Source organism: Xyrauchen texanus, chromosome 28 (assembly GCF_025860055.1).
Source record: "Xyrauchen texanus isolate HMW12.3.18 chromosome 28, RBS_HiC_50CHRs, whole genome shotgun sequence".
Taxonomy (NCBI): domain Eukaryota; kingdom Metazoa; phylum Chordata; class Actinopteri; order Cypriniformes; family Catostomidae; genus Xyrauchen; species Xyrauchen texanus.
Window position 1 is genome coordinate 35,372,238 of NC_068303.1, and position 14,541 is coordinate 35,386,778.

At 38.2% G+C, this 14,541-nt stretch overlaps 1 protein-coding gene across 2 annotated transcripts in view; it reads right to left on the minus strand.

Moving 5' to 3' along the window:
- Positions 1-434: 434 nt before the first annotated feature.
- LOC127622054 (neurexin-3b-like) overlaps positions 435-14,541 on the minus strand; it is a 349,280-nt gene continuing 335,173 nt past the window's right edge. For both annotated transcript variants that reach the window (XM_052095964.1, XM_052095965.1), the window contains one exon: positions 435-3,072. In XM_052095964.1, the coding sequence (XP_051951924.1) occupies positions 2,102-3,072 (971 nt within the window). In that variant the 3' untranslated portion in view covers positions 435-2,101. The remainder of the gene's footprint in view (positions 3,073-14,541) is intronic.

A 14,541-nucleotide genomic window follows, 5' to 3' on the forward strand; every position in this document is an offset into this window, starting at 1 on the left:
AGCTGTGGTGTCTTGTCATTTGCAATGCTTTATGAGAGTGGGTGGTTGCTGCTTCGCTCTTCAGTGGCAATTTTTATTTCCATGGTAAGGATGTCTTACCTGATTGGTGAATCTCTCTTTAGGATAATAAGTAGTGTAGTACTTTACCTGGAATTAAGCAAACACATTTTCTTTCTTCAAAACAAAGTTGAAATCACAATGACTTGTGGCTTCTACAGAAGCATATACCATCACGTAACAACTTCAGAGCTCATGGCAAATCTGTCTAGAAAAGTTTATACATTATTGATAAAAATGTTTTTTTCTATGGAGAAAATGAATAGGATTTTACCTGTTGCATGCTATTGAAATTAGGCCAGTCTTAACCTTCTTAAGAGTTACACAAGTAACTTTAAGAAACTGCAAATTCCACACTAGCGTTGAAAACAGTTGGGAACATTTTATTGCTGGACATAGCTAAAAGTCAGGATTGAAAACAATAATCAAAATGACTGCACAGAAATCTAAGTGCTGATGACGACAAAAGAGAATAAATAAACATAAGTAGAAAAGATGCAAAATTCCAACTACTGCCAGCATGAACGTTCAGAAATTGACAAACCTAAAGACTGCACAACAACAGCTAAACATGATAAAAAAAATCATAAATACACAGAATGAAACACAGACTAAAAACAAATCATTCAAAACTGCAGTAATGTGGCGACAGTATGAATTCAATACATCATCCACCTTTATTATGTGAGCTCTCATAACCTTGTTGAAATAAAAACAAGAAGCAGTAGTAAAACAACCAGTAATGCCGAGCCTTTATATGTATGGAGGGCGATTTCAATCAATTGGTGCCTTACAGTTCTCACATGTCTGACTTAGGAACACCCTTGATACATAAACCAAACAATACTCTTTCATAACACTTAATGTATAGACTTTCTCCCTCAGTATCTGTCAAAAGATAATTGTAACTTTAGGGTTGTCCATAATGAGCTAAAATAAACTAAACTAGATGTTCAATTTGTACAGAAAGCGTATGAAAATCTCAAAATCAACTGTTGTGTACAATACTGAGCTACAAATTACCACAGTTATAATGTAATCAAATATGTAAACATATTTATTGTTTGACACAGCTGACTGTGACAACATGACATATAAAGTCGTCCACATTGGATTCGTATTCTGCAAATTAATTCATATTTCAGCCCTCATTCTGACATTACTGTAGATTGATTCGCTCACAGTTGCTTTATATCATGTGAGAGGTGTGTGTAGCAAATGACTTAAGCATTCAAACAGAGTCAGGATTGAAAGAAAAATCCTGCATTTAATAGAGAACGTCTCATTTTTCTATTTGTAAAGGATGGACATCTTTTAGGTGAATCTGGCTACACATGGCAGAGCTCATTCAGAATTTGAATGTTAAAGCGAGTAAGTCCTTAAGAGACACTAGAAGAGAAAAGGACATAGCAATAAAAGCAAAAGCAAAGGAAAATGACTGTGTAAACAAAGAAAAAAAGTGTTAATAAAAACACAAAAAAATGTTAATCTGTCCTTTCCCACCGTAAACCCCTGAAACATTCTAACAAAAAAACAAAAACAAACATACTGTTTGTGTAATGACATATCGCCAGCATGAGTAAGAAAATAACTGTTTTTATGGCAAATTTTCCCACTTTGCATCTCCAGATCACAACTCATCCTCTTGTTCTCCTCTTTGCAAAGATATCAGTACTACATCACACACATCACATGCATGCCCAAATTCATGACCATGACCATTCTTTTTTGTACAGGGTTACAATGGACGAGGGTTGCTTTGTTTTTTTTTTTCTTTTGTCTTTTTCTACACCAATGATTTTTTTACCTCAGAAAGTCACTTGAGGGATAACAATGAGATATTTTACACTGGCATTGTCCCACAACCAGACAGAAAGTAAGGTATCAAGGTCCCCAAAGTCCTATGTGCCTTCTCCCTACGCTTACCGTTTAAAATGAGCTTCAAATCACAGAACACTTGGAAATCAGTTCATTTTGACTCAATGTGTTTGAGTTCTTAAAGGATTTTCAGTGTAAAATCACTGTCTTTAAGTGGAATTTTGTTTTATACATAGTATTCCTTGTCCTTGTCTTTGGGTCTCTTGTTGCCGGCACCCTTGGTGCTGGGCTGTTTGTCTTTCACTACCGTGCCGTTGTTCTGTGCCGAATTGCTGATGTAGTTTCGTGTTTCATCTACCTGATAGGAGCCTTCGTCCCTGTTCCTGTATTTGTACATGGCATAGAGGAGTATGAGGATGCACAAGGCAGCAGCAGATATGATACCGACCACCATGCCCGTAGTGCTGCTTGACTCTCGTATAACCTCTGAGGCACCAGGAGGCACTCTCCTGATACTTGGAATAGTGGGCAGGGCACCGGGGATGGTGCGCAACATGGGCTGGGTGATGTATGGCGCCCTTGGTTTGGTGCCATCCGTGTCGTAAGACGTGGGGAGCGGTAGAAGCACTATGTCCGGTTGGGGTTTGATCTCGCGGTTGTTCATTTTCCCGGCTGGGATTTTGGGAGCGGTCTCAGGCGTGATGGGCGATGCAGCTGAGCTCTTGAGGTCAGGCAGAGGCGGGATGGCTGTAGTCCTGCCCGCCTCAGAGGCCTTGCTAGGCTTAAAGTCCTTTACCTCCCACTTGGGCGCAAGAGCTTTGTAGCCACCTTCATACGTCGACGTGGTCAAGATCTTATCTGTTACCAGGGAGAAGGTGGTGTAAAAATCTTCATCATCAGTGGGTGGGAGGCTAGAGTCAATGGCCTCCCCAGAGCCAAACCCCGAAATCACCAAGCCATCACCATCATCATCATCATCACCATCATCATCATCATCATCATCACAATCATCGCTGCCTCGGTCCAACAAGCAAGGTACCCCCACCTCGGTGGCAATTGACAGGGACTCTTTGGTGGACTCAATAATGGTGAGGACGGGGTGAAGGGTCGGGGGGAGGGGGATGAAAGGGGCTCGAGTGGAAACAGGGGGGATGTCAATGGGATCCTCGACTAAAATGGGAATGACTAACTCCCCTCCTGAAAAGCAAAAGAAGAAGAAACAAAATTAGTGTCTGTTCAAGTTTGGTTGCTCACAAACAGGCAACTATGCTTGACAGAGAAAAGCAAAGCAAGAATATTTGGAAAGGAATATGACAAAAATCACTAATTCACTATATACCAATGGTCAAAACAAACCAAGACGGAAAAATTAACTGAAAGAAAACATGGAAATGCAAGGTAAATTGTAACAAAAGGCTTGAAGGAACATGCAAGACCTTGAGCTTTCCTTTTGGCACATTCGACTGACCTCTACACCTAGAAGACTCTTAACTCATAATTGCACCACATGGTCAAAAGTATTTGGTTACCTGAATAAGGGAATGGGTATTAATAGGGAGTTGGTCCTCTTTTTTGCTGCTATAGCATCTTTAATTCTTCTGGGAAGACTAACCACTAGATGTTGAACATGGCTGTGGAGATTGGCTCCCATTCAGACACTAGTGCTTCAGTGAGGTCACGTACTGATGTTAGGTCTGGCTCACATTCAGCATTTCAATTCATCCCCAAGGATTTCAATGGGGTTCAAGTCTGGGCTTTGTGTAGACAAGTCAAGTTCTTATACACCTGACTCGGTAAACCTTTTATTTATGGTCCTCACTTTGTTCACAGAGTGCTAGTGCTAGAACAGAAAAAGGTAAGCCCCATTTGACTAGAAATGCTTGTCTAAAGGCCAAAGTATACTAGCAAATCTCATCATCTGCACAGTACGCCCAGACTATGGGCACAGTATGAGCCCATATGGACACGTTAGACTCATGCACATTATAACTGCTTTGTGATACTTTTACAGTGCTCTTATACTATATGCATTGGACATGTCTGCATGGGCTTGCCGTCAAAAGAGTATATAGAGTCTTCAACCGCATGTGAGGAGGAATGATACGTGGAAAAACGAAGTACCCTCTAGCCTTGAGGAGACTGTATGGCTGTATGCTTGATTTTATGCACCTGTTAGTAATGGGCATAGCTGAAATAGCTAAATAAGTTCATTGGATAGGGGTGCCAACATACATTTGGCTATGTAGACTATCGTGCCCCTGCAACTAAGAGTGTCTGAAAGAAATGAACCTCGAACACAGATATTGTAGTCTTTAATTAAACTACATGTAGAGAGGTTTCAATACAAAACTGAGAGGATACATTTTGAGCGACTTTTCACAGGAGGCTGTGAATTCACTTAGGTAATTTATTTCTGAGCATCCTGCTGCATCTTCCAACATATGACCAATGAAGTGAGTAACATATGGAGCGCTGCCTAAAAATACAATTATTGTATTAAGATTTCTAAATTTCTGAGCGGATTATCAAGACTAGAGAAAATCACTATACTTAACTCTTCTTTTGAAGTATCTCACTTGAGACGAAAGCAAATAGCCTTTTGACAGTTCTTATGAAATTGCCACAAAGGCCCACAAAGTCACATGACAGTTCAACCACACCTGAATGCTTCTCCATTGTGAACAATTCATGCAAATAGGAATGATCAGGTTACATGATTTGTGACTCTCTCTAGTCGCAGGTGACATTTTTAGCAAACTGTACACACATTGGGCATCATTTGTGCAACACGAGCAGAGTAAATTTCAGTAGAAATCGTTCATAAAGATATTCTTACGTAAATTCACATGCAATTCGATGCTACAATTTACATAAGAATGTTTTACAAACGATTTACATTGAAATTCTGCATGTGTTTTTTGCATGTGCATCATCATCTGGAATCATTAATGAGATTATTGTATTATAGTTATGCGTGAAACATCCAGATGTTGGTTGAAGCTGCTCAAACTTATGCCAAAGTGGCTTTGCAGATCACATGGCAAACTTACAAACATAGGGCACTATAAGGCAACGCAGGTCTCAAACAAATGGATCAAAATAAATAAAAGGAAAGAAAAATGAAAAGCAATGCAAACAATTGGTTAATGGTTAGAGCAAAACACTTGAAACATTCGCAAACCAAAGGCACAGAGAGAAAGTAAGTACAGGAGCAGCAAGTACAGGAAAATTAAATAAAATTAGTTTTCAAAATAATAAGCCTTAAAAAAAGTCATCAAAAGTTGGAAGCATACCATCAGTTCTGTGACTTACATCAACAAATTGCCCGCATGATTTTGGCAGGAAGAAAAATTTTTACAAAAGAAAGTTGTGAAAGAATGCTTGGGGATAAGTATGGTTAATCTGTAAACATTGAATTTGGCAATCAATTTATCCTCTGATTTTTTTCTTAGACAAGATGGTACAGGGAGGCAACGACACATACATTCACACACCATGACATGAACAAATTAATTTCACCATTCTGCTCATTTTTCTGTCTTTTGATAAATAAATCCTTTTCTCTACAAAAGAAAACTGTACATTTACATGATTTTTTTTAAAAGATATGTTTGCTTTGAAGTATCTACAGATAAATTGTTGTCTTTGTTCTTTTTTTCAAATCTGAATTCTTCAATGATTGAATGACTGTACATACTCTACCATTGCTAAGAGGAGAAGGGGAGGGGCAAGAGAGAGAGAGAGAGAGAGGGTGGGGCCTATGGACAGACTAAGAAGGAAATGACATAGATGGAAGTGAACGTGTACGTCAGTTGCCATGTCCATGTAAGAGCGGTACGAAGCGGTAGGGCGGCAATAGAGCTTTGGGCTGTAAGGAAGGGATGGGGATATACAAACAATGAGCATATACATGCCCATTTACAAGATCAAATAGCACTCTCAAGACTTACACTCTTACAGACCCTAAGCTGCAACTTCTGTCTATTTCCAATTTATAATTCACATTTCAACAATTTAGAAGTCAGATTTCAACTGGCAAAGTTTTGTTACATTTGTTTAGGTAGTGGTGAGGAATTAGCATCTAGTTCTTTTTTTTTCTAGATACAAATCTAATATATATATAGCTGTATGTATATTTTTTAACAGTTTTAAATACAAATTTTAAATTGTTTGAAGAAAAGAAACTAAACAAGAATGAAAATAGAAATTATAAAACATTTATAGCTTTATATTGTTAACTTAAGGAGAATTCAATCCAAAAATCAATCTACTTAGCCAATGATATGCTGAGAGCAAAACATCTGGAACAATTCATGGCATATATATATGGTATGTATTTAACAAAAAAGGAAGCATTTTTTATTTTTATAATTATTATTTAAAAAAGGACAAAATGATCCAAATGTTTCTTTCTATGCAAATAAGCAAATTTTCTTTTGGATAATGTTATACAAAAACAAACAAACACACATATATATATATATATATATATATATATATATATATATATATACTGTATTTGTATATATATACTGTATATGTGTATATATATAAATATACATATACAATGTGTATATATACAAATATAAATATACAGTGTGTGTATATATATATATATATATATATATATATATATATATATATATATATACACTAACAAAATTAAAAGATAAAAGTAAAAAAATTATAATTGAAAGTAAAAATTCTCTCAAATTTATCATGAAAGAAAAAAACAAACAAACAATAAACAGAAAGAACATACTGAAGCCAAACAGAGGAGGAACAGTGCACCGTCTCCACCTTCATAACTAATAATACCATTATTAGTTTTCTTTTGTAAATCTCTTGTTAGTAACTTCACAGTACAAAGCAGGGGTGTATTTTGGGAAAAGGATGAAAATCAAATGTATTTATTTTTGATTTTGATTTTCACTGCAAGGTGAAATCATGCTTTTTAACAAGTTGCATTTAGGGAAAGTAGAATCACAGCACTGCAAGCTGGGATCAGGAGGGCTGAGAACATGTTACAGAATCGAGAGAAACACATGAGCCAAAGGCTGTGGGGATACCATATAGAGTACACCTGTACAAACTCCAATCACACAGGCAAATCAACTAAATCAGCATCTCAATAAAGATATTGTTGATTACTATTTGATTATATTGTAAATATATTGATAATACTAAATGCATTCAAATGCATGAATGTTTTATATAAAAACGAAAATTCTGTCATCCTCTACTCATTCAACCTCATATCATCCCAATTACTTTCTTTATTTCCATGGAAAACAAAAGGACTTATATATCAAGCTGCTTTTTCCCCCATACAACAAAAGTGAATGGTGACCATGCTGTCGAGTAAGATTTTTAAGACAAGATTTTACAGTTCATTCTTCCCACAAAGCTTTCATATGGCTTCAGAAGACTTTGAATATAGCAAGTCATTATGCAAATTTTTCTTATCCTTTTTGGAGCTTGAAAACCATTGGTCCCCATCCACTTCCAATATATGGAAGAGAGCATCTTGAACATTCTGTTAAACATCTCCTTTTGTGTTCCATGGACGAAAGAAAGTCATACAGGTTTGGAACAATATTAGTGTGTGCGAATGACGATTTTCAGTTCCTTTACGCAAATTAAGATTTGAGATAACCAACAGCTGTTCGCTCAACATTAATGACAGTAAACAGGGAATTCCACAAAAATGCATGACCTTTGGGTATAAAGCACTATCTGTGTGAGCCAGACCAAACCGACATAAAAAAGTAATTGTTTTGTGTTGGTGGAGAGAGATTATAATCTTTAGCTAGAGGCTGATACCGATAACTAAAGAGCTTGGTGGTGACTGATGGCCAATATAATGCTAGTAAGCCACGGGAGGCCATGCTTTACAGTGATTTTACAAAAGGAAAGGGGTGTTCTTAGGCAGGATGCAGTGAGAACACCAATGTTTAATAAAGACTTCTGTTTATTATTAATAAAGGAACAAATTATTTTTCTGCCAAGCAATATAGTTAATTATTCTAATTGTTAGCCTGCCTGACCTCAAGAAATGTATATGATTGTTGTGAAATTTGTTGCAAAATGACAATATGTTTCAGCCTCAGACAGCACACCCACAGACCGCCCACAGTACTTATCACACAAAACTGGAAACCGCTTTCTTGAACAATCAGCGCAAATCTGATTGGCTGGTTTGATAGAACTTCTGCGAGATGCACAGGGGACATTTTATTAGTCCGCCTGGAAGCCGAGTTGCATTCATAAGGCTCCATGTTGAGAGAATGAGCGCGTTTGAGGATGAAATAATGGCAGAATTTCCCCAGGTTTGCCAGGTTAGCAACATCAAATCTTTAAAGATATTCAGAGTTTCATTTGAGGCACGTAAGCAGAAAGTAAAGGGGTTATCCATGAGCAGAGCTGCATATTCTGCTATGTTTACTTAGTTATGTCTGTGAAATTCTCTATAATTAAGTTTTCTGTGCTGTACACACACTCTCTACACATATTCTGCTACTTTCCATTGTGTGTTCTGTGCATTTGCTCATGGAGACTCGTGTGTCTTTATATAAATAATTTATGTCCCTATGTCAGTCTTTTACTATGGTATGAGATCTCTGATAATCTCACCCCTAAAAACTCCATAATGACAAAACCGACTATGATTAGTCGCATTACATGTCAGTTAGATGGCTTTTCCTGCCTGAATGGACGATTCTTGACTAATTGAAGCGGCTATAGAGCTATTCAGCTTTTAGTTCAAAAACCCGGTAGAGAATTTGCCATAGGTTCTATCAGGAAGACTTGCAGACTTGAGTGAGATTCAAAATGACATTTACTTGATGAATATAAAACAGAAAAATGTAATGTATCTCTTTGGCATAGACCGCGTCTGGCCATCCGAAGAAGTTGTACTCGGAACCGTCATATCCTGCCGGAGATAGGAGGCAGGAACGAGGAGCCTACCCCCGTGCAGGACGGGACTCAACTGGTGGTGGTGGGGTGGTGGAGGTTGCCGTGTTAGCACACTGATAGCAATGTGCTAGATTGTGAGCAGACTTATAAAAGTAATTGGCTAGGAGTTACCTAGCTAATGGTGTGATGACGTACAGCTGCTAGTCTTCCCGCTAGAACTACGCTACGCTTACATTTCCCTCTGGATTTTCCAATGGGTTTTTATAATGGGGTTTCTGAGCTTGTGAGTAAAATGATGTCTGTGATAAACATAACTTGATGATTTGTGGAAGTTTTGTGCTACAACATAAATTACATACTTTTATACCTCAAGCCTTTTTTATTTTTTTTTAAATGCACGCCGGCTTCAAAATTCACGTTTGAGGTTTGACTGTGGGTAATTTATGTTGTAGAACCATCCATGTATCGTCAAGTAATGTATACCACAGACCTTATTTTACACATTAGTTCCAAAACTCATTATAATAACCCATTGGAAAATCTGGAGGGGACCCATGGCGAATTAGACTTCTGGGTTTGCCTATAAATTAATATCACAGTTATAGGTCTGGCTATTTGAGGCTACTTAGCAACTTACACATATCGTGGGAGTTCCCAGGGTGAAATGCCCACAATGTGTCGCTAAAAGCAAGTTAATTGAAAGGTTTTTAAGGTTAAGCCAAGAAAACCTACTTGTACCCTAAACCTTAAATCTAAACCTAACTGATAATATTACGCGTTGGTAAGACTGTCGGTAGAACCCAAACATTTAAGAAACATAAAAGGAGAACTTATGAGGATTGCAAATGTTGCCTTATCACAACCAGTAATTCTCACTAATTCCCCAGGCAGTCCTGAGCTAATGGATTATATTTTGCCTGATCAAGATTAAGGTATCTACAGTAACCACACACACAAAGACGGCAGCATGGAGCAACCCCATGTCGCAGTAAATACTTTAATCTCATATTAGCACTTCAACAAGCAATGATCATTTTCACAGTGTTCTAATTCAGTGTAAACATTGTGCACATGTCTGAGGCGACTGTATTTGTTTTGCAAGCCGAGATAGGAGGAAATGTTCTTTGGGCTATGCTCCATTACATAGCAAACACTTCCACAATACGTTAAGCCTACAAATTTGAAAGATCTGCTTACAGGAGTTAAATCTTGCACTGCAAAAATCCTTTTCTTAATCTGCATTTTTGTTAAGTAACATCCTAAAAACAATTATGTACTAAAAACGTACTAAAGAATACATTTTGAAAATAATAAGACTAGTTTACAGGGAATATATCTTAAGTTTATTTCACTTGCGCCATTTATATATTTTATTTTTCAAATAAATATCTCACCATGTTTGGTGAGGTTTTTCATCTAAAACAAGAAAAAACTATTTGCCTCCCCTCTCTCTTTCCAAACTGAATCTAAGTGTCCTCGCTTCAGATATCCATGCCTAACCTCCGTGACCATCTAGCTTTCGCTGAGTCTTCCCAAACAGTGATGAATGTTGCAGGTGAGCTCTGCTAAACCTGCCTGATCTCCAAAGAAAAAAGAAAAAGAGGCTGTGTGAGCCAGTCCCCGCAGTTCAGAAAGCAAGCCGCAGTCAAATCCTTTTGAGTCGGATTACGACTGCGGTATTTCTTCTTACCTTAGCCTCTGCTAACTCATCAGCAGCACGTGGCATGGGAAATGGGAAACTCTGGAAACGAGACGGCAGTGTAACTGCTGAGGTAAACAGCTGCAGGGCATCATTGCATAGAGCTTGCGAGACAGAACTGACCCATTGACACTTCCTCTAAGTATCAGATTCCACTCAGATTGGGCTTTCTAGTTTGTGACCTCTAGTTGTTGTGGCATGCTCCTTGTGGGTGATGATTGGTGTTGTTTCCTCTGGTTTGTCTTTTAAAATGTCTCTCTATGGCATAGCTCAGCTGGGCATCTCACAGATCGCTGCTAATCCTCCATATCACATTTCGGTGCGACCCGAGGTGTTAAATTGGCATCCTCAGCCGGAGACCACTGTCTGCCACACAATCTGTCTGTGGCCATCAAACTAACCTTTTTAGATGCTTAACGTGACAGCTAAATCAATGGTTCACAGTTGGTGAAATGGGGCACAGGTTTGTTCAACTTTGCCTCCAAACTAATTCTCAGACTTATCTCATGAATCTAAGGCGAGGTTTTCGCAAAATTTGTTTACATTGTTCCTTATACATATCAAGGCAATACTGAAGTGAAATGTCCACTGATTGGTGCTAAAAGTAGATGTGTTTTTTAAGGTGAAATCAACCAAACCCAGCTCCTTACAACAGTGTTGTAGTCAAGACCACCTAAACCGAGACCAAGTCAAGACCAAGACCAGAGTGTATCGAGACGGAAACAAGACCAAGACTTTGATGGGTTGAGACCAAGTAAAGACCAAGACCAAGGCTGGGCAAGACAGAGTCAAGACCAAGACCAAAGCGAGTCCCACACTGCATATTCCACTTGATATCTCCGATCTCCAACTAAAGGCATTCCAATGCCAGATTCTCAGAAGATGAAGTTAAAGGAAACAAAACTGCAATGTTCCCGTTAGCTTAGCAGGAGTTTGACTGTCACCAGAGATGTCTGCAACCCATTCATAAACAATCTGCAGTGCTAGCATTTGTGCTACAGGTGTACGATTATCAAGAGATTATAATTGACCATGATTTGAACACCTGCTATTCTGCTAACGTTTGTTAAACACGGTTTAACATCATGTAACGTAGGAACTTTGACTCATTTCTCGATATTATTTAATAAAAGGGAATGTTTATCACTTATTTTGTACATCTTTCTGGGCGCCGACAAGATTGTGTGATGTCACGCACCTGCATCTCGGCGAAATATGAGTTTCAAATTTCCGCACGACTTTCCAAGTTGTAATTGCGACTTCAAGTGCCGTTCCATTGCACTGGAAAATATGACTTTACGAGTTGAATGGAATGCAGCAAGAGGCAGATTGCGAACGTTTGCTAGCTAGCTTTGCTAGCATCACTTACACTTAGCTTACATTTCTTTATGCTTCCTTTCTAAGAGCCGATAAATATTTGACGTGGTCCCAGCCATTTCAGCATTGCCTTGCAGAAGTTACATACTGCTGTGTGTTTAATTTTGGGCGCTTTTTTGCAGATGAACTCCTTTTTTCTGCCACAGCACACTTTTTACAATTAAAAAATCCCATGGCACACCACTATCCCACATAACCATCTTCAGAAAAGATGACGATAGTTTTCATTTTCAAGTCTATGTTTTCTGGGACAAAATATTTAAACTGGTTGCATAAAATACTTTGAAATGGAAAATATACTGAATTGGCAACTTTAAAACTCTTCCACTGTCTCTATGCCTTCAGAAAACTACCAGAAAAAAAAAAACGGTATTTATTTATTTTGAGGAATTTCATAATTTCCCATGGCACACCTGACAATCTTTCAAGGCACACTAGTGGGCACAGTGGTTAAGAAACACTGGTTTAGGTAGCCATATTGTATTACAGAAGATTTGGCTGACATCTCTCAGACAGCCACAGTTTCTTCTCCTGTCTCCTGCATTCACATTCTTGAAGTGCATGTAAAGGAAATTCTACAGTATTTCGGTGCAAATCTGTCTCTTGGTAGAAGCTAGCCAAATTAAGCAGATGCCAACATGACACACCTTCCTCCTCGAAAACAATGGACAACATTCTGCAATGTAAAACAAAATATGACCCAGACTAAATTAAATACAGCTTTACTTGAATCAAGGTTATGTTTGTGCCAACCACAATGTGTTTTGTAATGAACCCATTGAAATTCAAGAGACATTTAGAAACATAAATTGTAAATCTTCCTATTCATCCTACAGTATGTTATGTCTACAGTACAGTATAGACATTTTGTTATTATTTACTTAAATATTCTGTATTTGGTCACCACTGTAAAATCTGGGTCCTTATGCAAAAGCAGTTGAGAACTACTGAAATAAACAGTGACTCCAAAGTGACATCCAGCCCAACAGCCATTGATTCAGTGATCTGTTCCTTTGATGCCATGTTCTATGTCCACCTCTCTACTCTCTTCTGGCTAATGGCTTGCATTGGGAATTTCTTTCCATCTTAATCACCAGAGAAGATAGCAGCATGCTGAAACCTCTATGATTTCACTGACACAACATCAGTTTTACTTTAAAAGAGACTTCCTCTTTGTGCATTACACTAGTGGAAGCTTTTTTCCTTTGATTCCAACATCAAGGGTGTTCTGTCAAAACTGTGTCAGTTGTCTTTATGCATGGGATGACTTAGTTTATTTTTAGTGTTTAGGCAGAGTTCCCTCCTTGTGATCCAGCCAGAATATAACCATCATTTATTTACTGATTATCTTAAAGCCAAGTTGTGTCATTTCTGCGCCGCTAGTGACACCAAACAAAACTGGAAAAAATAACAGGTTTTCAAACAGGTTTCCAGAACAATTTCCTTTATCTTCCATTGACTGGCCAAACAGATAGTCATGCCTCAAACGTACGCCATTGGTTGAGTCAGTGGGTGCTTCTAATTTCTAAAATTGTGCATTCTGGTTTCCTTTCCTTGCTTCCTAGCTCCATCCTCTTAGGAACCAAGGAAATGAAATGAAGACAGAGGAAATGAAGCAAGACGAATTTGTAAAATGGAATGTCTGCTCACTCGAGCATCACTTCGCAGCTAAATTACATCGGCGTGCTTGCTGTTATGTTGTTGAAACTTGATTAATTTATATTTTCATAATACAGCCTAATAGAGCGCAATAGTCTGGTTCCGGAAGTAAAGATCCCATTAATTTCTCCCATAGACTAATTGATTTTCAAGAATAACTTATAAACCTTTAAAGACAGACCTACCGTGAGCTACAAGGTTGTTCAGTGATGATACGCATCCACTGAAGACATCCGTCTGTGTTATTTCAACTTCACTGTTTAAAAATCGTGTTTGATAGCCGAATTCATGGTAAACAACTACATTTCCCAGAGAAAGATCCATCCATCAGAGAACCGGCCAACGAAACCTGCGAAATGTGCCTCGGTGCGACCGTGCGCTCCCATGACGCACTGTGAATGATGTAATCGAGACGGTCTCCATTCACCCATTCGGAGCTGGTTGGTTTGGTTCATGGCTTGCAACTCTTTTATGAAGGATTTTATAAAAAAGTCTATGGAAGAAATGAAAGGGGAAAATACTTCCGGAACCCAGATAGTGTGCAGGCACTATTGCACTCTATAATTCAAGATGCTCTGTTAAAGTATGTGACAATTACGGTTTATTTAAACCACAAATGTGAAACATGAATTAAAACTGGTGTGCCAGATGTGAAGGGGGATGAGGTACTTCGCGCCAGGTACTTCGACAAAAAAGTTTTCTGCATAGGATGCTCTTGTGCTTCCCCGCTCCTTGGTGCTTTCCTCTTCACGGTGAATTTAGAGAATTTTTCCAGGTCATATGGCTCAGGGACGGAGGTGGAGGCTGTGTCTGGCTGGTCGGGATGCCAAAACAAATGGAGCATGTATTGATGGCGTTACAATGTTTACACTTTTCTGCTTTCGTCTTGAACTACAAATTAAAGTATTGTTGTCTCTGCACATTAAGCTGCGATAGGAGAAAGTAAGAAGGAACATTTGTTTGAATATAATTTGATTGGCAAAAATGTATACTATTAAAAATATTTAATAATA